The 26,195-nt window shown below is 40.3% G+C and overlaps 2 protein-coding genes across 20 annotated transcripts in view; both read right to left on the bottom strand.

Annotated features, from left to right (window-relative positions):
- LOC126506323 (alpha-fetoprotein-like) overlaps positions 1-2,335 on the bottom strand; it is a 38,912-nt gene extending 36,577 nt beyond the window's left edge. For 6 of the 19 annotated variants that reach the window (XR_007593180.1, XR_007593179.1, XR_007593181.1 and 3 more), the window contains exons 1-3: positions 2,140-2,331; positions 818-957; positions 540-681 (exon numbers count right to left, since the gene is read on the bottom strand). Coding sequence is in view for 16 of the 19 variants with exons in the window: in XM_050149815.1 (XP_050005772.1) it covers positions 540-681; positions 818-957; positions 2,140-2,283 (426 nt within the window). In the remaining 3 variants the exon portion in view is untranslated. Of the gene's footprint in view, positions 1-539; positions 682-817; positions 958-2,139 lie in introns of all 19 variants that reach the window. The other 13 variants (XM_050149820.1, XM_050149819.1, XM_050149829.1 and 10 more) reach the window with 11 other exon arrangements.
- Positions 2,336-5,232: 2,897 nt separating this feature from the next.
- On the bottom strand, positions 5,233-25,953 carry Afm (afamin). Its single transcript, XM_050150059.1, has 15 exons — positions 25,811-25,953; positions 23,134-23,170; positions 22,792-22,924; positions 21,845-22,056; positions 20,874-21,006; positions 20,156-20,253; positions 19,449-19,578; positions 14,262-14,476; positions 12,651-12,783; positions 10,786-10,883; positions 9,806-9,938; positions 8,381-8,610; positions 7,288-7,420; positions 6,068-6,125; positions 5,233-5,358 (listed from the first exon to the last, which is right to left on the bottom strand). Exons 1-14 carry the CDS (start codon positions 25,896-25,898, stop codon positions 6,078-6,080), a joined length of 1,821 nt encoding a protein of 606 aa, XP_050006016.1. The 5' UTR covers positions 25,899-25,953; the 3' UTR covers positions 5,233-5,358; positions 6,068-6,077.
- Between the last annotated feature and the right edge of the window lie 242 nt (positions 25,954-26,195).

The raw sequence follows: 26,195 nt of genomic DNA, 5'->3' as shown, positions 1-26,195 counted from the left end.
TATATATGCATATTTGTGTATTATATACATATATATAATTTTAAAACTAAAAATTTTCTCTAGGAAATTCCTATTTTATTGGAATTACAAGTCACAAGACAGTTTTATAACAAAACGATGATGTCCATTTTTTTCTAACTGAGAAAGGGATCTCTAAAAGTATATGTCTCTTTTCATATTCTTAAGGAAATTCTTTTTAATGAATTTTAATTTTAGTTCAGTTTTCCAAAGTTCTTTATATGAAGATGTCAGACGCCAGCCTCCTGGTGACTCGGGCAGAGCAGTCCACGTAAGTAAGCTTACTGATCGTCAGGGCTGTGACTCATTCCCTCGAGTGCTTGGCCCTCAGAACCTGGGTTCCCAGAGAGAAATGATTAAATGTAGCTTTACAAGTCTACAAAGATTATATCTGGAGTGTGATTCATACACATACTCTTGCTCTGCAATGTCCTAACTATTCAAGCAGTCCTGTTTATAGCAGCATCTTTTGTTTACCATCTAGCGAAGACCATGAGAAGAAAGCAACGTGATCCACCTACCAACTGGTGAGCGCACTCTGCAGGTGACTCATGTGGTCTGAGACTCTTACACTTCTCAGCTTGATCCAGCAACTCTTCAGCTATGGTTTGGACCTTGACATAAGCTGCATCCCGATGAAACTGAGCAACCATAATGATGGCACTGAAACATAAGATCTGTGTGTTGAATATGCAATGACTTTGCCCCTTCTTTCTTTGTTGTATCACCCTATTCTCCCCAAAATGATTTCGATTCAAATTTCAAACAAAAGGATATTGATAATGATAATCAAACTCACGCGTCTCTTAGGGTTTCCTCCAAGTGATCCTGGCGGTTAATATGCTGCCTGGCTGGAAAAAAGGTCTTGTTTGCTGCTGTGGTTTGGATGCGTTTATGCCCCTGACTTTCATGTGTTGAAATCCGAACCTGAGGTAAGAACTTGTAAGAATCATAAGTGTGGAGCCCTCATCCATGGAATTAGTGTCCTTAAAAAAGAGGCCCATGGGAGTCATTCATTCTTCTTACCACATACAAGCATAGCAAGAAGACATCATGGGCCAGAAGGCAGGTATGTACAAAGTACCAAATATGAGAGCCTTCACCAGACACCAGTGTTAGCAATTGGTCTTAGACTCTCGAGCCTCAGGTACTGTGTGAACTAAACGTCTATATTTATAATTCTCCTGCCTTGTGGCATTTTTGGTAAAGTGGCTCAGATCGACTAAGACAACTGTGTAACAGGAACTTTTCCAGATTGAAAACCTCCTTTAAGTTCAACAATCTCATTATCTGTCCACAAATTTCTAGATTTATTTTCATTGGCTGTAATCATAAGAACAATTTACCAGTATATATCTTCCTTTGAATTTAAACTGTTTCCTGTGACTTTTTTTAATATTCAAATACAGCTGAACTCTGTTGCTGGTTATTAGTAAATTACATGTAGTTGAATTGTAGTTCTGAATTAGGGCCTGGGGAAATAGTTCAGTTGGTAAAGTTCTTGCTGTCTCAGCACAAAAACCTGAGTTCAATCCCCTAAATCCACTTTTAAAAAAGAGCTAGGCACGGTGGTGGAAGCTGGTAGTCCTGCTGCTGACGAGGTGGGTGCAAGTGGATGCCTGGGGCTCACAAGCAGCTGGTTTACCCTATTTGGCAAGCTCCAAGCCAATCAAAAACCAAATAAAACAAAATGACACCAAAAGACATTTTAACATGAGAGAAAGGAAGCTCATGAGGTCACAGTCCTAGGTAAAGGAATGCTGAGAGCAGGAGAGATAGTCTTTCCCAAGGAAAGTACTAAAGAGCATACTGCCTGGTGATGACAGGTACAAATACTGTAGCTTCTATTGTTTCTGCAGTCATTCACAGTTTCACTCTATTTAAATTCACTGAGCCAGTTCCAAACATTGGCTCAAGTGTTGTGTTCTCTTATCTAGGCTGGAAACAAGGAAGGAAGGCTGAAGTGAGATCGTCCCAGGTGAGTGGCATCACTGAACTAGCCTCCTTCCTGTAGCTGCTTCACAGGCTCGTGGCTAGCAAGTTTCAGTGACTCTTTAGACGGGGATGACCGCTGAGAATGATAAGCTTTTCTACACACACGGTCACTTAACACATCCTTACCGTCGGGCCACACGGGCAGGAGATGGGGTTTCCTACCTGCGTGTAGTAAACTTGTTTGAAGAGGCTCACATTTAATGGAGCTGAAGAAAGCAATAAGAAATAGAGTTTTAATAACCTCCATCGTCTCAGATGAAGTTCCACCATTTGAGAGATATGAAGACTTTATATTCTTTTCAAGCCTTTATAATTAACCATTAACTTGTCGGGTGAATTTTTTTTTTTTGCCTTAGTGCTCCCATGGATTCTCATAAAGTTGAAGAACTCCGCAATGAAGAAATGTTGGTGTTCGTTAATGAGTACAGGATTTTAAAACAAATAATGTCGACCTACAATTTGTTCAAGGTTACAACACACAGGCCTTGTGATAAAAATTGATCGGCTCGTTTGGTAAATGCCGGTCTACAGGATCTCCTTTCGCTGAAATTCTTGTTTACATGGGCAGAGTTCTAAAGAGCCAAATAGAAGGCAAACACGTACTACCCTTGGTCAGACAAGTGGTCAGAACTCAGGTGTGGATGCTGGGCGCGCTTACAGGACCCTGCAGGGAGGAGCACGGCCAGCAAGCACAAAGGCATGACACCTATCAGCGAGTGCTGGTCGTCAGCCTGGACTACCACGTGGCTTTCTCTCATGCAATCATACTCTCGTTGTCTGCAAGGGAAATTAGGATGAATTCCTATCACTTGCTGGTGGGCTCACAGACAACACTTCAGGTCCATCTACCTTGAGAGCCTACACAGCCAAGGGTTGCACTGTCTGATCTCCTTCCATTGCTGCCTGTTTTGCTGTTCATGTAGTTCTTAGGTCCAGGGCAAAGGAACGGGGGGGGGGGGGGTTTGATCAGTAAAGAGAAAGTGTGGGATCATGTGAACCTCAGAATGTAAGAGAGAGGAGATTGCCCCTTGCTACTTCAGTCTTTCCTTCCCTCAGTTTCCTCATTTACAAAATGTGACCCACCTGCAGGTGAAAATTCAGTTTTCTCCAAGGCAGCCCCACAGGGAAACAAACTACTCTTACGGGTAGGCTGCATGCCCAGCAGTAGACACCAACAGAAACGAATTCAGTGACACCTTTGGGGGAGGGTGGGCCTTGTCTCATAATGTTGTGTTAAAACTTTTTAAAGTTTTGATCTTATTTTTATTTTTTTTAATTTTATTTGTATATATTGTCTCTCTTTATACCCTACAGGTCCTTTGAATATATCATGGCTTCTAGTTTAGTGTTTTTATGTAATTCCTAGGTGTGTGAAGTGGTGGTCTCTGTTTCTTGTGCATTTTCTTGAGTTCTTTTCCTTCCATTTATTTTTGTTTTGTCATAGTCTTTTATGTTAGTTTTTGTTTTATCGTATTATATTAAATTATTATCCTTTTGAAGTCTTTTTTTTTTTTTTCTAACGAGAAACAGAAGGAAAGTGGGCCCGGACGGAAGGAGAGCTTGGGAGAAACCGAGAGGAGTAGAGAAGGGGAAACCGTACCCAGGATATATTCTGTGACTATTTTGGGTCTGGGTGGCCAGGAACAAACAAGCAGCCTCAGACAACACAGTGAGGACAGATAGACAAGTCAGAGGAGTCAGGACTATGAAGCTCAGAACCATGCTCGGGCACTTCTGCTAAGTATTAACAGCTCCAGAAGAACAGAACTTTTGGTGTGGGACACAGAGAAAACCCTCTAACCACTGCTGACATTGTAAAAGTTCCCCAGGCTCTCTGCACAAGAGATTACTGAAAGCTTTCTAATGTGTATTTATTTATTGCATGTGTTTACAAGCACATGTGTATGGAGGTCAGAGAACGACTTGTGAGAGTTGGCTTCCTCTCTGCCATCCAGGTCCCAGGGATTTAACTGAGGTCATTGGGCCTTTACTGTAAGAGTCATATTGCTGTCCTGAATAAAAGGTTTTTTAATGTACACAACATGGTTGTACCTATGATGTGACATTCACAATATTGTTCTACAAGCAGAAGACACAAGCCTTGGTTCTTTGTGTCACTGACTAGCTGTACTATCGAGCAGATTAGTTCCCCAAACCTCAGGTCTCTGTATAATTGGAATTAAATTATGCACTCAGAGATTTGTTACAACTAAAGGGGGCAATGAAAGCACTTGGAGCAGGGTTCTGTGCATCCTATAGACTGGCTGTGAGCGGTACCCACAGTGTGCTGTCATGGGTTCATGCCCTCGGCTCCCCAGTTCCTTCTCTCAGTGGCATCAGAAGGACCCAGAAACTCTTTCCCCACATAGGGAAGAGTTCTGACCTTCAAAGTAAGGCGAGTTCAGCACTGGAAAAAGATGCTGACAAGGTAACTGAGTCATGACAGTTTAGTCGTGTGTGTGTGTGTGTGTGTGTGTGTGTGTGTGTGTGTATAAAAGCACGTATTTATGAAGACACAAGTACACCTCTGTACTCAAGCATGAGGAGACTAGAAGTCATTCTCGGGTACCATTCCTTAGAATTTGTCCACAATTTCTTTAAGACAGGTTGAATAACCAGGGGACTCAAGGGACCTGCCTGTCTCTCCCCTCCCCAGGGTTGGGATTAAAAGTGCATACCAACATGGTAACTTTTTATGTGACTTCTGGGGATCAAATTCAGGTCCCTGTGATTGTACAGAGAGATGGCTAGACTCAGTTGTCAGCTTAACATACCTGAGAAGAGAAACTCTCAATTGAGAATTTGTGCCCAGTTGGCCTCTGGACATGTATATTAGGCACTTTCTGGATTGGTAATTGTTGTAGAAGGACCCAGAACATTGTGGGTGGTCTGATTATTTGAAACACGGACCTGGGCTCTATAATAAAGGTAACTGAATATGAGCCTGGGAATAACAAATAACACAGTAAGACTGTTCCTGCATGACCTCTTCTTCAATTCCTGCCTCCAGGCTCCTGTCTCTATTAGTTCCTGCCTTGGCTTCCCTTGATGAAGGACTTTTAAGGTAAAATAAGCCTTTTCTTTCCCAAGTCACTTCCGGTCTTTGGTGTCTGTTACAGTAACAGGAACCAAACTAGGACATGCAGCAATCACTTTGCCGACTGCAACACAACTGATTAATTTTGTGATCAGGTTGATAGATGACATTGGTCTGACAGGTGATGTTATGCTTTCATTTTATTGCTTTTTGTAGTAACATGATGCAAGTAAGGGTTAGAGAATCTTCTATTCCATTCTTCTTCAGAGCTGAACCTCGTAATGGGATGGAGAGGGAACGTGTACCAGCTGAAAAGAAAAAATATATATATACAGTGAAAGAATCCGAACTCAGGCAATAGTCATATATTTAATAAGAAAGGAGCATCCTTTATGAATATTCTTTGAAATCACAAACATGTGTTTGTTTACAAGGCTCTCTGTTGAGATGTTGACCATGCCTCAGCACAGCAATTTTCAATGAGACTCTCAAAGGAGACTTTTGGAAGGTTACTGAGGTTATCTGTCTAGTTCTTCCTGAGAAGTTGACACTTTTCTGCCCCTTCCCCACCTTAGCCCTTTGAGACTCTGTCCCTCTACAGTCCTGGCTAGCCTGGAGCTCACTGTGTAGCCCGGGCCAGCCTAGAACTTGCAGCCATCCTATTGTCTGAGCATCCCAAGAGCTGTGATTACAGGAATGTGTTGCCTCACCAGGGTTACCTTTCCAGGGACTCAACTGTCTCTCTTTTCTGATTCAGACAAAAGAATGCAGAAAAGCAGAGACTTGGGGGCCTTTGGGTTATTCAGAAACTGAACAGTCCTGGCATGATGCAGTATTCCTGCCCTGCATATAAGGATTGGCATCTAGGGAAACACACGAGGACCTGAACTGGCTACTATGAGCTCCTTAGTGTATGGACTAAGTCAGAAACAGATGTTTGACACACTGGAAGGAATAAGCCATGGAAGTCAAGTATCACATCAAGCTTTAATATTTGACTGAGATAGAAATGTTTACCTCTGGTGTTTTATCTTTTTTTATTAGCAGCTCCACTTTCATTACCAATATTTGAGCCCTGGGAGGGGAAAAAAAGAGAGATAAAATCACAGGAAGAAAAGTTTGAGATAGTCGTGTTTAGGTAAGCACACTTATCTGAATTTTGAATGAAGATATAAATCTTGCACACACAAGAAGGGGGAGGGGGAAGGAAGACAGAGAAAAAACATTCTTTGAGTAACCTTGAGTAAAGACACTGAAGTCTTTTTGTGTCCTACAAATGAATTCATCTATCTTTTTAGACAGCCCTTAAGGATGCACTTGGGCAAATGCTAGATGGAGGTCAGTGTCCTCTAAAGAAACAATATTTTAGCAAATGCATATTTTTTTAAACTTTAATTAATATTTTTCTTTTACTTTTAATCAACTTTTTAGTTATATAGATCATAATTTTTATTGTGTTTTCAAAGATTAAGTCACTCAGCAAAGTAGAAGACTCTCAAGCAGGATGAAATATGTGTCTAAGGTGTGTGCCTGCAAGTGTTCGTGAGTGTGCAATGTGTGTGCATGAGCATGCATGAGTGCGCATAGCTGCGAAATACACCAGAAGCTGCTGGGAAAGAAATAATAAGAAAGAAAGTTAAAGATTTCATCTCATGCTCCCCAGAGTCACCAGCTGGGGCTGACACTCTCAGGTACCAGGGTCTCACCACGGCAGGTTCTGCAGATGCCACAGTAGTAAGAGGAGCAGAACCAGCTCCCTGATCTCCCCACTTCCTTACCCTCAACTCCCCAAATGCTGTCAACTGAGTGACCTTGGAAAGATCCAGAAAGAGCAAACAGCCACCTCAAAAGCCTTCCTTTCCTAGTACCATTGCCCTTCTCCTTTCCCAGCTGGCAATGAATTCCTCGGCAAGTCATTTTTACTCCATTGTACTGATGACAAGAGAGGGTTGAGGAGTTAGAAGCAATGGTGTGAGTCTAGCACAGTTATTTACAGAGGACGGATGCAATTTTGTCTAAATATACAGAAAAGACGGCAAGGATGGGAACCAAGTTTGCCTGACAGTTTTGTTACACTGGAGTTACTACTGTGGACATCTAAACTTCAGTTTGGTGATAACTGCTCTCAAACCCAAGGGTCTCAGACTTGACAGAGAAAGAGCAAGAACCAGTAGGAAATCCTATTTTGTTCATCCTTCCTGAAACACCAATAGAATTTCAGTGGAAAAAGAGCAAACCTCTGAGCGGAAGCAGGCTTCGGGCTCCTGCACGTCGCTGCACTTCTCCCGGGTGGCACTGAACTTTGTGAACAAACACAGACGCTCCTCAGCCGTGATCTCTGGCATCCACTTCACTAAGTTGATGATAAACCTGTGCTCACAGACACCCAACAGAATCAGTCAATGACTCCTCTCTGCAACCCTGCTTCTTCCGAGTGTTCGTTATAGAAACACACATGTTCTAGGTTCAAATTCATGAGTGTCAAAGTGTAAAGATTCCGCTTCTGCAAGGGTCTTACGGAACTTTCTTTCTAATTCATAGAATGGACTCTTGGGAAACTATATAGTCACAAACAAAAAAAGTGGACTTGATTGAACATAGTAGATCTGCTAGAAGATTCATGTCTGTATCAATTCCCTTCCCTCAGCTGGTGCTGCTTCTATTACACTTGGTCCAGACAAGTGTCTGCATCCAAAATCATGGGTCTTTATCCTTGGCACTTAATAGTACCTGAGAGAATAAAAGGAAAATCCCTGCCCCTTTGTGTCTCTCCTGTTTTAAAACACTGAAATTCTCAAGACAAAACTCCATTGGGTAAAGGTGCCTGCCACCATGGCAGACAAGCTGAGTTCCTTCCCAGGACCCACAGGAGGGAAGGAGAAAAATCAACCACTCCAAGCTGTCCTCTGACCTCTCAACTTGTGTACGTGGTGGTGCGTACGGTGGCATGTGCCCATTCGTGTGTGCACGCATGCAAACACAAATTACTAAATAAATGGACTAACATTTTTAAGTATCCACATCTTCCTCTCCTAAAAGGAAAAAGAATCCACTTCATTTGCACCTGTCCAGTAGCTCTCTGGCTCACTGCCTGACCCTTCTTTCCAAATCCCAGCCTGGTGGAAAGACGCTCCAAATTTCCAGTAAGAGAAGAAGACAGCTAGATGTTTGTTTATAAACAATAGTAGCAAATACGCCATTTTGTTTTGTGGCTAGGAGACTGAAGGATTTGTTGCACAACACAAATTGGATCAGCCTAGCCTTCGTGCAAATGTTTCTGAGTCAGATATACCTTCGGCGTGCAGGAAGTGGCTGCGAGGGAGTTCGTACCTGTGTTTCTTACTCTGAAGGTCCTCGTCCTCCTTATGAGCTTGACACCAGTCTGCACGCAAAGCTGGTATAAGCGCTGAGACGGATGGGAGCGCATAGGTAGTATCTGCTTCCAAATGCAGAAAGCAGTGCCTTCTGAAGGCGAAGTCGGCTCTGCAGCAGTGGTCCACAGCGGGATTGATAGTTCGATTTTCATTGACGCCACATAAATCTCCGAGAACTAATTCTGCCTATACCCATGAGAAGTGGAATGCAGATACGATTTAAAAACTCCAAGGACACTTAAAAAACTACATATGGGTAAATGAACAGCTAGTACTGAAATCACTGGCAACCTTGCTTAGGAAAACATGGGTACTAGCGAGACTGTGCCGTTGTATTGTGTTGCAAGAATTGAAAGGCTAAATGGCAATACTACAGAAATTCAACCCATAGCAATTAAATACCCACAGATTAATTTTTTCAAGTTATATACACAAAGTTTCTACTGTGTACAGGGACTCGTGAACAGCCACTTCAAAGTGACAAGCAAACATGGTTTCTGGGTATATTCCCCTCCTGGGTACTCTCCACTCCATTCCTAAAAGACTAGGCAGAAAGCAGCGTTTCTTTTCTGAACTCTTCCTTTGGGGGCAAAGTGCAAACACTGTAACACTATTTAAAATGGTAGAGTTTTTTGGTCTGGGATGTAGTTCAGGGGTAGCCTGCCTAGCATATATAAGAACTAAAAGAAGAATCCTTGAAAACGACTTAGAACCTTCTTTTCTGATATTCAGGAATTTGAATGGTGGTCCAAAAAAGAAAGCGATATCTCTTGCTTGGACAATGTTGAAAACAACAGAGAAGAGTAAAGATTTTGTATTAATCAACAAGAGGAAGGAGGTAAGAAAAGTCAAGTACCAAATCTGCAATCCCAGCACCCAAGGGTCAGAGGCAGGAGGATCACCACAACTTGGGAGCAGCCTGGTCTAAATAGTAAATTCTAGGCTGGCTAAGACTTTACAGGAGATGGTCTCAAAAACAGGAATAGGTAATAGACAGAACCCCAGTAGACATGTTAATGTGGATGGGAGTGAAATCTTGTTGGCCCCTCCTACAGGCAGTTGACATCTGGGGAGAGAGGAAGAGTTTGTCTTCTCCAGGGGTGAGTCCCCCTAATTAGTTAACTAACGAAAAATGGTCAAACCTAGAAGCATTGCATCCAAGTAACACTGAATGGACTCATCAGGTTTTATTTATACATTTATCCTTGTGTGTGTGTGTGTGTGTGTGTGTGTGTGTGTGTGTGTGTGTGTGTGTGAAACAACAATAATTAAAGAAAAAGAGGTCATGAATTTGAAAGGGAGTGGGGGGGGCAATGATGTAGTGACACTTTAAGAACCGCAAGCTACAAAAAGAAGAGTCAGGTACATGGGCCATACTCACCAAGTCATCAACGCAAGAAAACTCTTCACTTAGGGTGCAGCAGGTTGTCAACGCGGCCATCATTCCTTCACTGAGGGAGTTCAGTTCTTCCATGGAGAGCTGGGGAGCTACCTTGGTGAACTTGACAAGGTAACTGAAAGAAAACACACCGTTTTGGTTCTGTATGATGGCAGATAATTGTTCTTCCTCGAATAGCTACTGCACTCCAGATCAACCAAACCCATGAGAGATAGGAACATTCAGCACCAAAACATTGTGATTCCCCAGGCCGTATAGAACATCCTGGGCAGTAATGGCCTTGGCCAGCAAGTAAAGTTCTTGAAATAGGTTGTGTTGATAAATAATAGGTGTTGCTTGTTTAAGTAAAAAATCTAAAAGGAGCATTTGGCAAACGTGTTAGGAACAAGATAAAGACAGCTAAGAACCTTAAGTGGACATAGCTAACAACAACTTTACAGGAATAATGAAGTCACGCTTGAATTGAAGATGCTGATCTTTAACAAATCCAATACTAGCATGATCATTATTTTTAAATCTAAATGAACTGCATATTATTCTTGAATTCTCATAAAAGCACCAAAAGGGTAAATATTACAATGCTAAGCAAATCCACTGATAGTTCTTTTATTCTAAGCTAATCATTGGTTTCCCAGAAAACAGTAGCCACCTCAAGTTTTATCCATCCTCTTCTCACACAGGACAGAATCCAGGAATCCTGATTTGGAGGGGAGAAACCTAAGTTCACAGATATTAAAGCGTTACAGGAACACTCTGTCTAGAATCTAACATTTCTTTCATTTGTGGCCTCATTTCTGCTCAAGGACTCACATAAAGACTCAGTGTGAATTCTTGAGTTTTATGTTCTTGTTCCTTCTTGGAGTTGATGAATTGCATAACTGAAGGACTGACCTAATATTCTATATTAGAAAGATTATTTGCTCCTGGTCACAAGTGTTAGCCCAGTGATGCAGACAACCTACTGGAGTTTCAAGGCGTCCTTATCCAGCTCCTGGAAGTGTTTGCATTCTTGTTGAACCATTGCAACGCTTTTCTTAGTCGTCTCATTGAATTTATCCTCCTGGAAATTAAAAGCAATCGTCATTGCAAGCATTTCATCTAAAACTGGACCGAGTGGCAGGTCAGCTTGTTTGCAGATTATATCCAAACCCTAATTACTATGTACTTTTCACCAAACAGAAAGAATTTTAACTATTCAATCACAGATAAATGGTTCAAATATCTCATCCTTTTTAGAGATTTCGGAATTACATGGCAAAATTTAGATTTTATCTTGGCAATATCTGTACTTGATCCTTATCTAGGAGCGGCCAGAGAAGTTGTTCTCTGCATTGTTAGTAAAGGAGTGTAGCTTTGTGGACGTAATCAGCTTTCCCAGGGTGACCTAGCTAATAACTTGGCTGTTGAAGACTGTAGGTGTCTTTATCTTCATTTGTGTCTTTTCCTGTCACCTAGGTTTAACGTTTAAAGCCTCCCATAGTTGTCTTCAATTATATGGACATTTTTTGTCACGGCATAAATTGAACATTTTCATGGGGATATGAGAGAGAACAGCACTGCAACCCATGGACACAGGGAGACAAATGTGTCTCCATTGAAAAGTGAGAATTTCCTAGTACCATGATTCATCCTCAGATGAGCAGCAGAATGTTTTGTTAATGATGGTGTCAGAGCATAAAGGACAATTTTAAAAAACTTTTTTCTTATTACATTGCCTAGATTTAAATGATTATACACTGATTTTCACAGTATGTGGAAGAAAAATATAAAATAAAATAAAAGTAGTATATAACAAAGGAATTGTGAAAAATTGCCAGATACTTCTTTAATATATGAAGTTATGTTTTATAAGTATATGAAGAGAAATGGAAAGTTATTCCTTTCAAAATGAAAACAAGAAGCAAACAAAAACAAATTTTTATATAAAATTTAAAATAATATACCAAAACTTATATGAGTTTTTTTAGCTGAAAATTTCATAAACTTTTGATCATATCCACTTTTTGTATAGGAAATTTTTGATATAATTTTTAAAATCAAGCAAATACCTAAAATATAGCCACTTTTTGCACATGAATCTATGAAGTCAGATCTGCATGTTAAATGCTGGCAATGGCGATGTTGAAACAAACACACTGAAGCACTGCTCTGCGACTCAACTTGGGGGAAAAATCTTCTAGAAGTTAACAGCAGTTTATGTCAAATGGTTTTAAAAGTCTGCATATTTTGACCCCGTTACCCTCTCAACTGATGCTCTATCCTACAAATATCAGGGAAATGTGTAGACTAGATTCCCATCTACGAATCACGTGCAGAACTGCAGACACGCTCCAAACATGCCAGGGCCCACACACCGCGGGAAAGCAGGCGAGACAGAGCACCAAGCTTAGGGAGGGAAAAGTTTTCTATGCTAGCAGCTGGCAGGTGCTGCTCCCTGGGACCTGTGCAGGGAACACAGCCACTTTACCACTTGAGTTGAGCCCCACACTGCTATTTCATACACTGACATTCTGGGCAGAAGAATAAATCTCTGTTGTTTAAGTCACTAGCTGTTTGGCCACAAGAGGAAACAAATATAGCACCATGTAATATAAAATGGAAAGTTTCCTGTTAAACTAACAGGTCCAAGCATTTTCCAAGAAATGTACTTTTTCAATATTCAGACATATGCAAATACAGAAAAAGAAATATGAAAGAAAATATTCAGCATAATATAATAATTCTACAGTACATATATTGTATATGTATTGTATAATTATAATCAGAAAGTTTTAATAAAAAATGATCCCTATTTTTGGATTTTGGAATCTATATCAACGGGACCTACTGCATCACGGTAGCAACTTGCTGGGTTTTCTCTGCTGCAACAATCTTCCAGGAGATCCTTGTACACTTTAGCAATTCTTAGAAGCTCTGCTGTAGAAAAGTCAGTATGTCTCCTGGAGTATTCATGAAGAAACCTGCGCAAAACATTTATTATGTTAGAACTCACAGAAAGAACAAAAGATCCAACTCTGCTTTCAATGAATCTAGTAAGATCTAATACCATGTCTGCTGTCAAAGCTAAATCTGGAATTTAATCTGTTCATAGAACATTTTACACAAATTATTTCTGTAATATATTGCAGACTAACATGTTTTCCTTGTCAGAGAGGATAAAATTGTTGGAATTATTTAAAAGTAACTCTTAGAATAACTCAACACAATGATACTGTTGTATCAAAACTATGTCGTGTCTGAAGGATTCTAAGTCAATGGACCACAGAGAAGTGTGCACACCTGTGTTGAGTTGCTCTGCTACTCACAATAGCTAAGAAATGGAATCGCAAGCAGATAAATAAGAAAATGTGATATATACACAATGGCATTTCTTCATCCATAAGGAAAAATTAAAATCATGACATTTGCAAGAGAATAGAGGGAACTGAGGATCATTATTGTAAGAGAAATTAGCCTGACTCGAAAGGACAAACACTGTGTGCTTCTGTAAATACAGAATCTAGATTTAAGTGTGTGTGTGTGTGTGTGTGTGTGCGCGCGCGCGCGCGCGCGCGGAGGGAGAGAGAGAGAGAGAGAGAGAGAGAGAGAGAGAGAGAGAGAGAGAGAGAGAGAGAGAGAGAGAGAGNGAGAGAGAGAGAGAGAGAGAGAGAGAGAGAGAGAGAGAGAGAGGTAACTAGAAGAGTTCAACAGAGGTCAATGAGATTCACGTGATTAAAAGCAGAAGGAGAAGGATTGTGGGGGAAGACAGTGGGTAGAAAATGGAGGTCAGACGATACAGGAGGAGGCGATGGAAGAATGGGATGAATAGGAACCAAGTACAGGGACATTTAAATATGAACATTCCAGAGTGAAAACCACCACTTTGCACTGACTTTAAAAATCAATAATAACAGCAAATAAAGTAAATAGTTTAACTTGCCCTAGTGACAAATAAGATTCAGATTTAGTCCTGTGGCTTACAGTCCACTAATCTTCCCTTTAGGAACTGTGGGGTGACATTGCTGGACAGTCTAGCCTATGACTTCCTAAGACCAGAAACCTGGGGTCAGTTCCTTGCTCTGTTGGTTTTACCTGTGAAACTTGAACAAGCCACTCAACTCCATCATTTCTCACTTTGCTCATTCAAAACACCAGGGGCAATGGTACTTATTCTATCAATTCAATCAAATGTAGATTTTAGAATTAAAATGAATAGTCTGAATTATTTAGATATTTAGCCTATTGCATGGCACATATAAAGCATTCAGTAAACATTAGCCATCACTGCAATATCATTGTTGTTCTAACTGAACAGTGTAACTAATTGCAAACCATGATCTTTATAAATTGCTTTATGCCAGTGAATTACATGGTGTCTAATCCCTCCACCCAAATTAGCCAGAATAGAAATGTGATAATTTTGTTTGCCTTCTAAACTTTCAATAGAGAGTTATAGTACTCAGTAAAGAAGCTGTCCTGGTTAGAATCTCGTTCTTGACATATATTTTCGTCGTCAGTAAATCTGAGATCTCTGGTAGATAAGTCATCTGGTTTCTCTTCTTTGTTTGTGTTAATGACGCAGGCTTCACGTTCTGTTGTTTCCTTTCCACAGCACTCTTTGATTTTATTTGAGATGAAATCTTGTTTTGAACAAATATGTTGCATGACCTGGCTCTGCATGGAATAAGGACAAGAGAAGTTTTGACACTCAGATTTTCTTCCAGACTGGCTTCTTCTTCATAAAAGAATGGCTGTTTAAGAAAGCCAACCCTAAACATCACATTAGTACCCACCCTATCAACAGAACCAATCATTACTATAATGGTAGCACCCATCCATCAACAGATTAGATAAAAAAATATTCACATAAATTCTACACTGGCTTAATATTCATGAAGTTTCACATTAGTGCAACACTTTTCTTGCCTTAGGATTTTAGGTCTTATAATCATAAAAAAGTGGTGGTGGGGGCTCTATCATAAACTTACATTCCTTGTTAAGTATTAGTGTTTTAAGTACTTTCTCCCCACTTCTCTGACACATTGAAATCTTTACTTCTTTAAAATCACTGTATTTATCTACTGAGTCCTAGGGAAGTGGGCACACATGCCTGTCGTGGCACACACGTAGAAGCCAGAGGACAACTTGTGGACGTTGGTTCTTTCCACCATATAGGTCCTAGGGACCAAACTCAGATTCTTGGCCTTACAAGCAAGTATCTTTACCCACTGATAGCGGTCTTACTGATACCTTATCTTCTAATATTGCTGTACCCCATGAGAGTTGTCTGTGCTTTCTGTGGTGGCCACTGAGGGCATAGCAACACATTTCATCTAATCTAGTTCTCTTGGGAACTAAAACTATCTTTCCAAGGATGTGGCAAAACCCACAGATATTTGATGAGTGAATGAAATATTGGTTTGGGGACTAGAGGGCTAGATCAGAGGTTAAGAACATGGACTGATCTTGCAGAGGACCCAGGCTCTGTTCCTAGCAACCAAATGGTGGCTCATAGCTGCCTGTTACTCCAGTTCCAGAAGATCGAAAGCCCCCTGGGTTATGTAAGCACTTGCACAAATGTGGTACGCCTATATGCATGCAAGCACATGCATACACACATACACACACACACACACACACACACACAAAATAAATCTTTGAAGGAAGGAGGGGATCTTAAAAGGAAAGGCAAATCGACTATAGTCTTACAAAGGGACAAAGGAGAAACTAGAATAGGAGGATTCAATGAGGAGGAGGGTGAAGGGCAGAAAGAGAAAGATGGCAGAGAGGAAAAAATATGGGGAGGGACAACTAACCCTAAAGACCTATTGAAAAATCCATGTGATACCAACTACTACAGAAGCCGCCTAAAATTCATACAGGAATGAAAGGGATTTAAATGGGGCTACCATACAACAAGGGAGAAAATGCCCCAGCTAGACATCTTAGGCTAACAAGTAAAACCCCAGTAATATGAACGGGTTACATCTTGTTGAGTTGTTGGCCAAAAATGTTCCAAAGATCTCCCCCAAACCTAGGCTATTGTCAGTTCTGTGGGTTGCTGTCCACGGCCATATTCCTGAAGACACCATTTACTTCTGCCATTGAGCATGGCGAAATCTAGCTGGTGCCCAGCTGGATTCACCCCTACTGACTGGTATTCATGGTGCTGGAAGGTACCGTGAACACTACCAGGAGAGAAACATATTCATCAATATCACCCAGTTACGAAGCCCGTAGCTACAGAAGTCACCTGACTGCAGGATACACTGGTACAACAGTGGCAAGATGATATGCGAGCAACCAACCACTTTTTATTGGATTTAAGGCCCCCTCCCCTCCATGAGACGGAACCCATACCTGACACTACTAAAGTGACCTGTATTATCAATAATAAATACACAGAGACAGATGTTGGAGCTCAAGCTGCAGATCAGAAAAGCAAAGCAGCCAAGACACTGCGGAGCTCTTACCTCTACAAAAGCTTCAGACTGAAAGAGAGTGAGTTCCCATCTCATCCTACCTTATATTCCTCTCTAGTTCTGGGATTAAAGGTGTGCACCACCACCACCTGGCCTCTATGGCTAACTAGTGTGGCTGCTGGGATTAAGGGTGTGTGCCACCACTGCCTGACGTGTACGGCTGACTAGCGTGGCTAGCTTTGCACTCTGATCTTCAGGCAAGCTTTATTCATTAAAATAGAAATAATGTGACCAAGAACCTGAGACTAAACAGGCCATGAGCCTAGAGGAAAACCTGCAACTATATTTGTTTTGGTAAAAATGAATATAGCATTGAAATGACTCCTAATGGCATATCGTTATACCCGTAGGTCAGTGCACCATAGTCAACCCTCATCAAAGAATCTCCTTCTTGCAATAGTTGGCAAATACACAAACTCACTACTGGCCAACATGCAGAGTGGGAGACTTTGGAACACTGGCTCCCGAATGGGATGTCCTTATCAGATCCTTCCTCTCAAGGTTTATGGCTCTGTGTGAAAGAGGAAATAGGAAAACTATAAGAGCCACAGGTGGTAAATGACTCCAAGAAAACAGAGGCTTCCAGACCTAGGTAGGGAAAGGGAGCACAAAGTCCCAGCCCTAACCAAAAAGCTTTTGCAACTCATACTTTCTGCGAGAGAGAAAATCAGTTTTCTCCAGTGAAGTGTCACCGGGGGAATCAGTCACACTCCAGAGCAGGCCCCGTGTTCAGGAGTGGCTGTTAGTCAACACAAAACGAACTCCATGTGTGCATGCATGTGTGTGTGTGCATGTGTGCATGTAGGTGTGTGTGTGCATGCACGTGTGTGTGTGTGCGTGTGCGTATGTATCCATGTGTGTATGGGTGGGTTTGTATATATCAGTGTGTGTGTCTTTTATTTTGTTTTGGTATTGCCTTTTGGCTTGTTTTCTTTGTTTGTTTGTTTGTTTGTTTTCTGAGAGAAATAAAGAACATAAAGTTGGATGGGTTCGGAGGTGGTGAAGATCAGGTTGGGGGAAGGGAAAGAATGTGACCCAACTATATTGTCTGAGAAAAGGATTGATCAGATTGTCTTTGTCACACAGGACTAATTTTCAAAGCCAATGGCTCCCAATCCCCTCTCCAGACTCCCTGCACCTTCAAACTATCCCACACTCTCTGGGCACTTCAGGTCTCCTGGTTGAACTCAATATATCCCCCTATCTGGAAGCTTCCGGTGGACTGAGGACAAAGGACAAGATGAGTTCCAAGGCCAAGGTGAGAATGAAATAGGAGCTGATACCACATTTCCAGTGTTCATATCTCATCTGAAGCCAGTATTGTTCTAGGCAAAGCACGTTTTAAGTTCCTGAGAATTTATTTCTATTTTCAGTGAATGACAATTGAATTTCTTCCATTTCTCCATAAAGACATTAAAGAGGAGGAAATTTGAAATACAATATGATCCCTTAATTTCAACTACAAGCCATAAAAATTTAAATTATTATTCTAATTTAGTATATTAGATTTAACATTATTAAACCCACATTTCCATAAACAACCAAATGCTACAAAAATAAATTATAAGTGACATCCCTTTAATTGGGTTACATTTGAGAATAAAATAATTTGGGAGGACATTTTCTGTCTCCTACTTAATTTAAAGCAGATGTTTCCCAAATCCTAAAATTGAAATTATTTAAATAATTAAAGCCTTCACAACAAAGCTTAATTTTAACTAGGAAGAAATTTGTAGGTTTTGTTTTAGTTTTTAAATATTTTCCAACTTAATATTTTTATTGATTACTTGGGAATTCCATACAATGCACACCTATTACACCCCCCCACCCTTGTTTCCCCCATAAAGGGGGAGGATAAAAATAGCCCACTGGAACCTGGTCAAACTCCCAGTGGCCAGCTCCTTAAAGACAACTGAGTCCTTACATGCCTCCCCTGAGAAGGAGAAGAGGTGGGGAGTTACACTTCAGCCAGAGGGCTGGAGAGATGGCTCAGTGATCAAGCACTCTCCTTGTAAGCATAAGGACATGTGTTTAAGCCCCAGGGCACACACTTTAAATCTGTGTATTTTTAATGAGATTATGTTGCCTTTAAATTGCGTGAACAATTTCGACTTTGCAGCAATATGTTTATTGGTATATTCCTTAAAAAAACACTTTAAGGGGTACCAGATGCTGCTGGGGTGATGATGTGGGATTCCCCTCTGCATGCTGTGAATACCATTGGTTAATAAAGAAGCTATTGGGGCCTGTGATAGGACAGAGCCAAGCTAGGCAGGGAAACTAAACTGAATGCTGGGAGAAAGGAGGCAGAGTCAAGGAGAAACCATGTAGCCACACTGGAGACAGACACCAAAACTTTACCCAGTTAGCCACACCCTCATGGTAATACACACCTTAATGGAAATGGGTTAAATTAACACGTAAGAGCTAACTGATAAGAAGCTAGAGCTACTGGACCACACGTGATTCAATTAGTAGAGTTTCTTTGTGGTTATTTTGAGTCTGGGCAGCTTGGAAGGAACAAGTAGCCTCCTACAACAGGGTGGGTACAAGAATTGGAGAGATGTTGGTCAAAACAAAATTTTGGATCTATAGGAGAAATAATTTCAGAAATTCTACTGTAGATTGTAGTTAGTAAACTTGAAAATTGCCAGGGAAGTAAGTTGAATGTATTCTTCCCACAAAACACATGTATGTAAATGTATACAATATTTATTTGTCAATTAGAAAGAAAGGAAGGGAGGGAAGAAAGATTATTTGAAGTTATTTGAAAAAACATTAGGAAACCAAATAAACCAACTTTTAATAAAACAATAATGCCATTTTCTGAGGTTTACTGAGGACTGATATAAAAAAGAATAATTACTAATGGGCATGGAGAGATAGGGATGACAGATAACAGGAGTTCTAACCTAGTACAGCCCGGCTCACAGCTGTCCATTACATATTTTATGAAGAACTAGAAGAAAAGAGCCTTGAAGTCTCTAAACATAAAGAAAGGACAGACTGATAACACCTGAGTTGATCAGGATACATGGTACACGTAGGTGCATCACAATATTGCACTGAATATCATAACTATGAGCAATTTCATGTTATAATTAGAATATAAAGTTAAAATAACTATTATAATCAGTTTCTTGTTTTCTTTGGGAGAAATTTACCTGGCTTCGGACACACTGCACAACATCCCCTTCACAACACTCATCATACATGGAAGAAACATCTTCTAAGATAGAAGTAAGGTCCTTAAATCCAATCTTGGGGAACTTTTTACTGAATGCAGCAGTGTTTCTGGAAAGATCATTGGTAGGCCACTAAGATCATTTGATAGCCAACAGATGAAGAAGAAGTTTCTTTCTTATGTAACACAAATTGTATAAGTATCAAAGACAATTTATATCATGATTTTCGCACAGATGCTCTTATCAAATTGCTGATGGTATTGTTATAGTCTCTATGGTCTCTTGGCAAGTTGAAGGCTGGGCATTTTGCCACCTCCACCCCCAATTCTTGATTCCAACTATAAATGACCTGAGAAAGTCTCTGTCCCATATTTATTACAGTCAAACATACCATGTGAACTCATGGCAGTTACAGAAAAAACATCACACATGCTATCCAAAACGCATCTCAGAACAACTTCCTTTCCCTTGGCATCCTCTCAACCCTATGTCTTTTCTTATTTTACCTTAAAGACCTTGTTTTGAGCTATCCATGTAGACTCATCATTACCAAACCCTTAAGACCCAGGAAGACTACAAAAAATCTATTTAATATATTATAAATAAGCTATTTAACAGAAACAACAACAACCAAAAGATTGTGTACCACAAGCAAGAAAATACTAGAGACACAGTACAAAACTCACATAGAGTTTAAGACTTTGGGTCCAAATTTTCTAAGGGCTCCACACACATTTCCTTGGTAAGAAGAGGATGCTTTTAAATATTGTGTGATAGGAGTTGCCTGAAAGATAAAGAAAATTCTGTTGAAATTAGACTCAAATCTCACTGTTTACATAGTTTTTAATTACACGTAAATCAACAGCTCTAGAAAATTTCCAGCTACAGAAAACACTTGGAGTTTTATCTTAGTAAATTTCCATGTTGAGAGAAATGTGTATCTTAAAATGTGGATTTTAACGGCACATTAAAAGTGGAGAGCTAGTGTTCCTGATGATAGCATTGCACTTGGTAAGAGAAGGCTTGTTGCAGCCTGTCCCCTGAACATGGCTGCCACTACTGGCATGATTCCATCTTGTGATTAAAGCCAAAAGAAAGTTTGTCATGGACAGGAGGCACCATGTCAGCATTTACCCTGGACATTCCCGCCCTTGGGCTTTCTTCCAATTTATAAGGAAAACAAAACCCAAAGTGGGACCCTGGCAATTGGTGAAAGTCTCTCATAGGCTTCGGGTAAATGGTGCACTCTTTCAGTGGTGACCAATGAACTTACCATCAGTGAGTGTGGTAAGATAACACTGAATATGGCAGACATACTTTCTGTAATGTTTAGTTTTAAGTAAAGATCTGGAGCTGTGGCATTGGTCATTTTCATCCCCTTGATGAAACAAGCGTGGTACCCACCTTGGCCTGAAAGCAGGTGGCTTTCTCCTGCTCCTCACAACAGGTGGCCGCAGCCTCCTCGAACCGAGCAGCCACAGTTAGAAGAACAGGGGAGAAGACAAAGGGGTTTCTCCTGGCAACCTCATACATATAGCTATAAAACACAAAGGTTTTTAAAAGAGAGAAGGGAAAGGGAGAAGGAGAAGGGTGATTGACAAGGAAAAGGAAGGGGTGGGGAGAAGAAGGCAAGAAAAACAAGTTGTAAAAATGGAGGGAAGGTTAAGAAAGGCCAACTATTGCCGGAAAGTTCAGTGAAAAGCAGTGTGACCGAGTCACCAGAGCCAGCCGTTTCCAGCCCTCAGCCTTGGAGCTGCTAACTCCAACTTAAGGAAGACTTTGGCAGTTCTTATCCTGAGCACTGAGCTGTGTGTATTCTCCTCTCCTCCCTCCCTTTGACATAGGAAGCCTGCCTCGCTACCATATTAAAGAACAATAGCCGTCTAAACACGCCACATCCAGGATCATACCTCCTTAAATTCAAACAAACGTGTGGTTGTTTCAAAGCACAATAACTTTACAAAAAAAAAAAAAAAAAAAAAAAAAACAACTTTCCTTCTGCAATCATTATTGCAAAGAAATTAAGTCTTCCCAAGGTAAAACGTACAAGTGCCCTTGGGAAGAAAACGCTTCCACCCTCATGTGTCTGAGCTGTTAAATGTTGTGTCTACGCCTCTGTGCTGAGGGTCATCTCATCAGAGGACTGAGGGCGCTAACGTAAGAGTCTTAAGAGCAGGGTCTATGGCTAAAGTCTCACTGAGTACAGATCCCAACATAATAAACATTGAATAATGACCTCTATTCCTCAATGAATCTAGACATGCAAAAATAGAGAAAAGCAGAAGATGGTTGGAAAACAAGAATTTAAAACTAAAAAAGAAAATGGATAACAAGAACAATACTACAAGTCCTTTTGATACCAAAATTAAACTTACAGATTTAGAAAAGATCCACTGTTGTTTTTGTAAGCTTGGCATTTCTCTTCTGGATCCAGAGTAGGGAAAGGGGGCAGAAAGCCTGTGTTAGCTTTCTTGTTGTAGAAGAAACAGAGGCTCCTTGCAACGCTGGTTTTACTGCAGCAGTGAGAACAATTGTACTTCTGTGGCAGTCCTTCTGCAGCACAGATCATGTCCTGGATGACCTCATTCTGCACAGCAGAGGAGAAGACAACGTTCTGTCACGGAAAAGCTTTTCCACCTCCTGAGGAGGCTCAGGGGACGCAAAGGACAGCGCTATCTTTGGGGTAAATGTTATTGTTTCAACGATTATCTACAGAATGGTTTTATCTATGGCCTTGGGCAATCATCCCACACTTTAAGAAACTTCATCCTGTAGCAAGCATCCTGGTCCTATTTCTTCAATGCTTACATTTCAGTTCTAGAATAGACATCACCATGTGTTCCTTATGCTTGTTGAAAGTGGTCTCTGGGAATGAGGAGGCTCTCCCTTGTCTCAGCTTCAAGCATATTTATTTCAAGTGTCCTCTAAAATTCCCTGTCTGGGACAGGCTGGCTACCTAATTCTGTGACAGGAAGAAAGGAGACCACAAATGCCTAAGGATATTAACCACACTGTGCTCTTCCTCATAGAGGTTATCGTTGTTCATCCCATGATATAAAATGCCTGCAGTGGGATGAGAAGCCAGGTGCTCATTCATGGAAAAGCCAGATTCTCATTTTCAGGACTGCTGGCCCAGTCATTTCTCTTGAGTGTTTCAAGCATCCAATCTAATAATGTCACTTTTGTTTGTTCTCTGCATTGGGGCTGTTCTGGCCACTTCTCCTAGCTATCGTGAGCCCACACCACTACATAGGAAACTCTATGTGCCTAGAGCACCATTCTCAGACCTTGTTTGGATAAGAATCCCACGCAGCTTACTTACTGCTGTTTTTGAACACTCCGGAAGTGTTCCATCAGCCAAGCACCTATCCCTGTAAGCCATCATGGCTTTCGCCAGCATTTCCACCTCATCAAAGGATGCTTCCTGTACATACTGGGCAACCGCAAAGATGGTCCTGCAACAGTCCACGGAGGACACACAGTGATCTTCTGCAGAATTTCTAGCTGGGTCTAAAAATAGCTCATAGAAATGGATAACGTATTTACTCTTAATACAGCTGCCATTTAATTCAATTATCTTTGAGAAGCATTTGCCTTCCTAGCATGTGTCAGTCAGACAACAGTAGAGCAAGCCCATAACCAAAGGGAATCCAGAGCAACTCACAGGTATGCTGTGTTCTCCTCGATGAATTTCTGGATAGCTTCGAAGGGATTTGAAAAGCAAGAATAGTTAGGTTATTCCATATCCTTATATTTTAACACTTTCCCAATAATTGGCTTTACAGGTTATTCAAGTGTGAAGCTATAAAAGACTTATGGGCTGGGCGGTGGTGGCGCACACCTTTAATCCCAGCACTCGGGAGGCAGAGGCAGGCGGATCTCTGGGGGTTGGAGGCCAGCCTGGTCTACAAGAGCTAGTTCCGGGACAGGCACCAAAGCCACAGAGCAAACCCTGTCTTGAAAAACCAATAAATAAATAAATAAATAAAATAGAAGACTTATGGTAGGAATATTTTAACATGTTTAATAAGGAATGTAAAAGTCACACACACACACACACACACACACAACAAATATGAAACCTAATCACAGCTGAGTATGTATTCAGGAAATATAAAGTGAATTTTTTAATTTAAACTAAAACTGAGCAGATTTTAGATCTTCCAGTAGTGGTTTGCTATTTCCATCTCATGTGTCTATCATTTACAAGAGGAGTCACATGAAGATTAGTGGATCAGTAATGTCATCAAAGCAAGGTATGACAATATGCTTGGTGGCAGCTAGGGTAGTTTTTAGTGCTAGCTCTGCCCAAAATCACAGATTCCTTCTCAAATCACAGAATATTTATGTTTTCCACATGGACTACATTTTGAGGTGCTTGTCTTTTATAAAATATTGTTCTTGGCACTAGGAAGCAATCAACAATGATCAATAAAGACACCTTTCTTGAACCTCGGTTTCCTGTGCACTCACATGACTGAAACACAATTTAGAATATAAACATTCATCGTGAATGCTTTGTAATCCTTAAGCAAAGGACCAGAAAAGATTTAGGAGGAGTACCACATGAATTAAGACTGAAAAAGTATTTTAAAAATCACAAAATCACACTGGGAGAGTAAGATTCCCAGTCTTTTTTTTTTTCTTTTTTCTTTTCTTTTCATTTATTTATTTATTTATTTATTTATTTATTTATTTATTTTTGGATTTTTCGAGACAGGGTTTCTCCATAGCTTTTTGGTTCCTGTCCTGGAACTAGCTCTTGTAGACCAGGCTGGCCTCAAACTCACAGAGATCCGCCTGCCTCTGCCTTTCGAGTGCTGGGATTAAAGGCGTGTGCCACCACCGCCCAGCTCCCAGTCTTAAATGTAGAGAAAACATGTGAGCAAAAACACAACAGCAGGAAACCTCAAGACATATTTGGAGACACAGAATCCATTTCATAAGAAGAATGAGGTCTCTTTTAGAGTTTAAATTATGAGGATCTTGCATATATACCAAGAAATATGGGCTTCCCTTGTAGCCCACTGAGATCTTTATATGAGATAGAAATATGATCATGTTTATACATTAAACACCAGGCAATGAAGCATCCTATGTGCTGGACCCTCCCTCAGTGTCCAAGAATGGAAAGTGATCAGAACTACTGGTCAAGTAGGAAGAAGGAAGAATAATTGGGTGGAATATAATTGTAAGATCATTAGGGGACTGTAACAATTGTTACATGAATTTTGCTGGGAGTAATAAAAAGGAAAGAAAACATAGTTATAAAACCCATTAAATAGACAAAAGTAGCAGGATCTGAAATGGGTTGTTATGTGGAGAAAGAAGAGGAGGACCTCAAGAACTGGCATCTCATCAAGCCTGTGACTGCCCTCACTACCAGGTACCTCGTGGGTTGTCTAGTAGGATACGACACAGGACCACTGCGATCTGCTAGATGTTTTGTGCAAATTACATTCATTTTTTAAATTTATTTTCTGAAGTTATAATATTATTAAATCATTCCCCCTCCCAATCTTCCCATTTACCCCTTCTTGTTCTATTTCAAATTTATGGCCTATTTTTCATTAATCAGTGTTACATACATTATATAAAATATAGAAATATACTTTCAATACATACATATATATATATATATATATCCTGCTCAGCCCATACAGTTCCTATTTAATTCGATATGTATGTATGTTTTCTGGACTGAAAAAAAGCAAATTACACAAGATAGAGGAATGTATCTTTCTGGCCAGAAATATTTAAGAAGACCTTCCTTTGGATAAAAATTTTCAAAGTTTCCCCATTTGGACATAAAACAATGTGAAAATCACCCTTTCCTCGAGATTGGCATCTCCTTGCATAGTCTATTGCTATAGGTGTGTAACAGAGAGCCGTAGGAGGGAGCAGGAAGGGTCTCATATACCCTGAAGGTATTTGCCACCTAGTTGGGAGACATGCTGGACAGCCAAATATTTTTTAAAGATTGTATACAAGTTTTTATATATGTGTATGTGTATATATTGACTGTATCTATTGTTCTTCTGTTAGAATAAATATACTTGGCACAAGAAATTACTAATATTTTGAAGTCCAAATTATATATAAAGACACTTTCTATCCTATATAAATTGCTGTCCATTTTTGAGTCCAAACACCCTGCAGACTGGGTAATATGAAATAAAAATTAAAATCTGTATGTTGTTTAAAATTACTGACCAGTATACACACATGAAGAAAAGAGAGAGAAAACTAAAACCACAAGTGGTTAAAAATTTAAAAGGCCAAGGAAAAGTAATTCCCCCAATGTAGTAATTTCCCTAATGATATACAAGATAATTCCTTACCTACATCCTGAGGCTTTGTGGGAAGGACTAGGGATTCAGTCAAAGAGAACAAGAAAAAAATGAAGCCTATAAATTTTAAATGTTTCATGTTCAAGAGAAAGAAGCCACACACAGGAGATAATGTGACTGTGGCTAAATCAACTTTTTATCGTATTCTTTGACCTTACAGTTGTTAAAAAGTAACCTAGCTAATCTATGTCTGAAATGCAGAGACTTTTTTGTCACGGCGCAAATTTCTTGCTAATTATTAACTAGGGGAAAATTATGCTATGTTTAACTGGGAGAAAATTTTTCTCGAGTTGCCAAAAGAAAAACAAAAAAGTTTACGGGTGAAAAAGGAAAAGAGGGGCTAACACATTAAAAAGGAAACACACTGTAAAAGCAT

The sequence above is a fragment of the Alexandromys fortis genome, unplaced genomic scaffold (genome assembly GCF_014885135.2).
Source record: "Alexandromys fortis isolate MF-2015 unplaced genomic scaffold, M_Fortis_MF-2015_v1.1 scaffold_0, whole genome shotgun sequence".
NCBI classification, from domain to species: Eukaryota; Metazoa; Chordata; class Mammalia; order Rodentia; family Cricetidae; genus Alexandromys; species Alexandromys fortis.
The sequence above is the reverse complement of the archived record's forward strand: the minus strand, read 5'-3'. Positions and strand labels throughout refer to the sequence as shown.

Coding starts and splice junctions, on each gene's coding strand:
- Afm (XM_050150059.1), bottom strand. CDS start 25,898: ATGAAACATTTAAAATTTATAGGCTTCATTTTTTTCTTGTTCTCTTTG. Junction 20,254..20,873: donor CCACCTGCTTTCAGGCCAAG/GTGGGTACCACG, acceptor TTTATCTTTCAG/GCAACTCCTATCACACAATA. Junction 6,126..7,287: donor AAGCCTGCTTCCGCTCAGAG/GTTTGCTCTTTT, acceptor TTCCCCTCCCAG/GGCTCAAATATTGGTAATGA.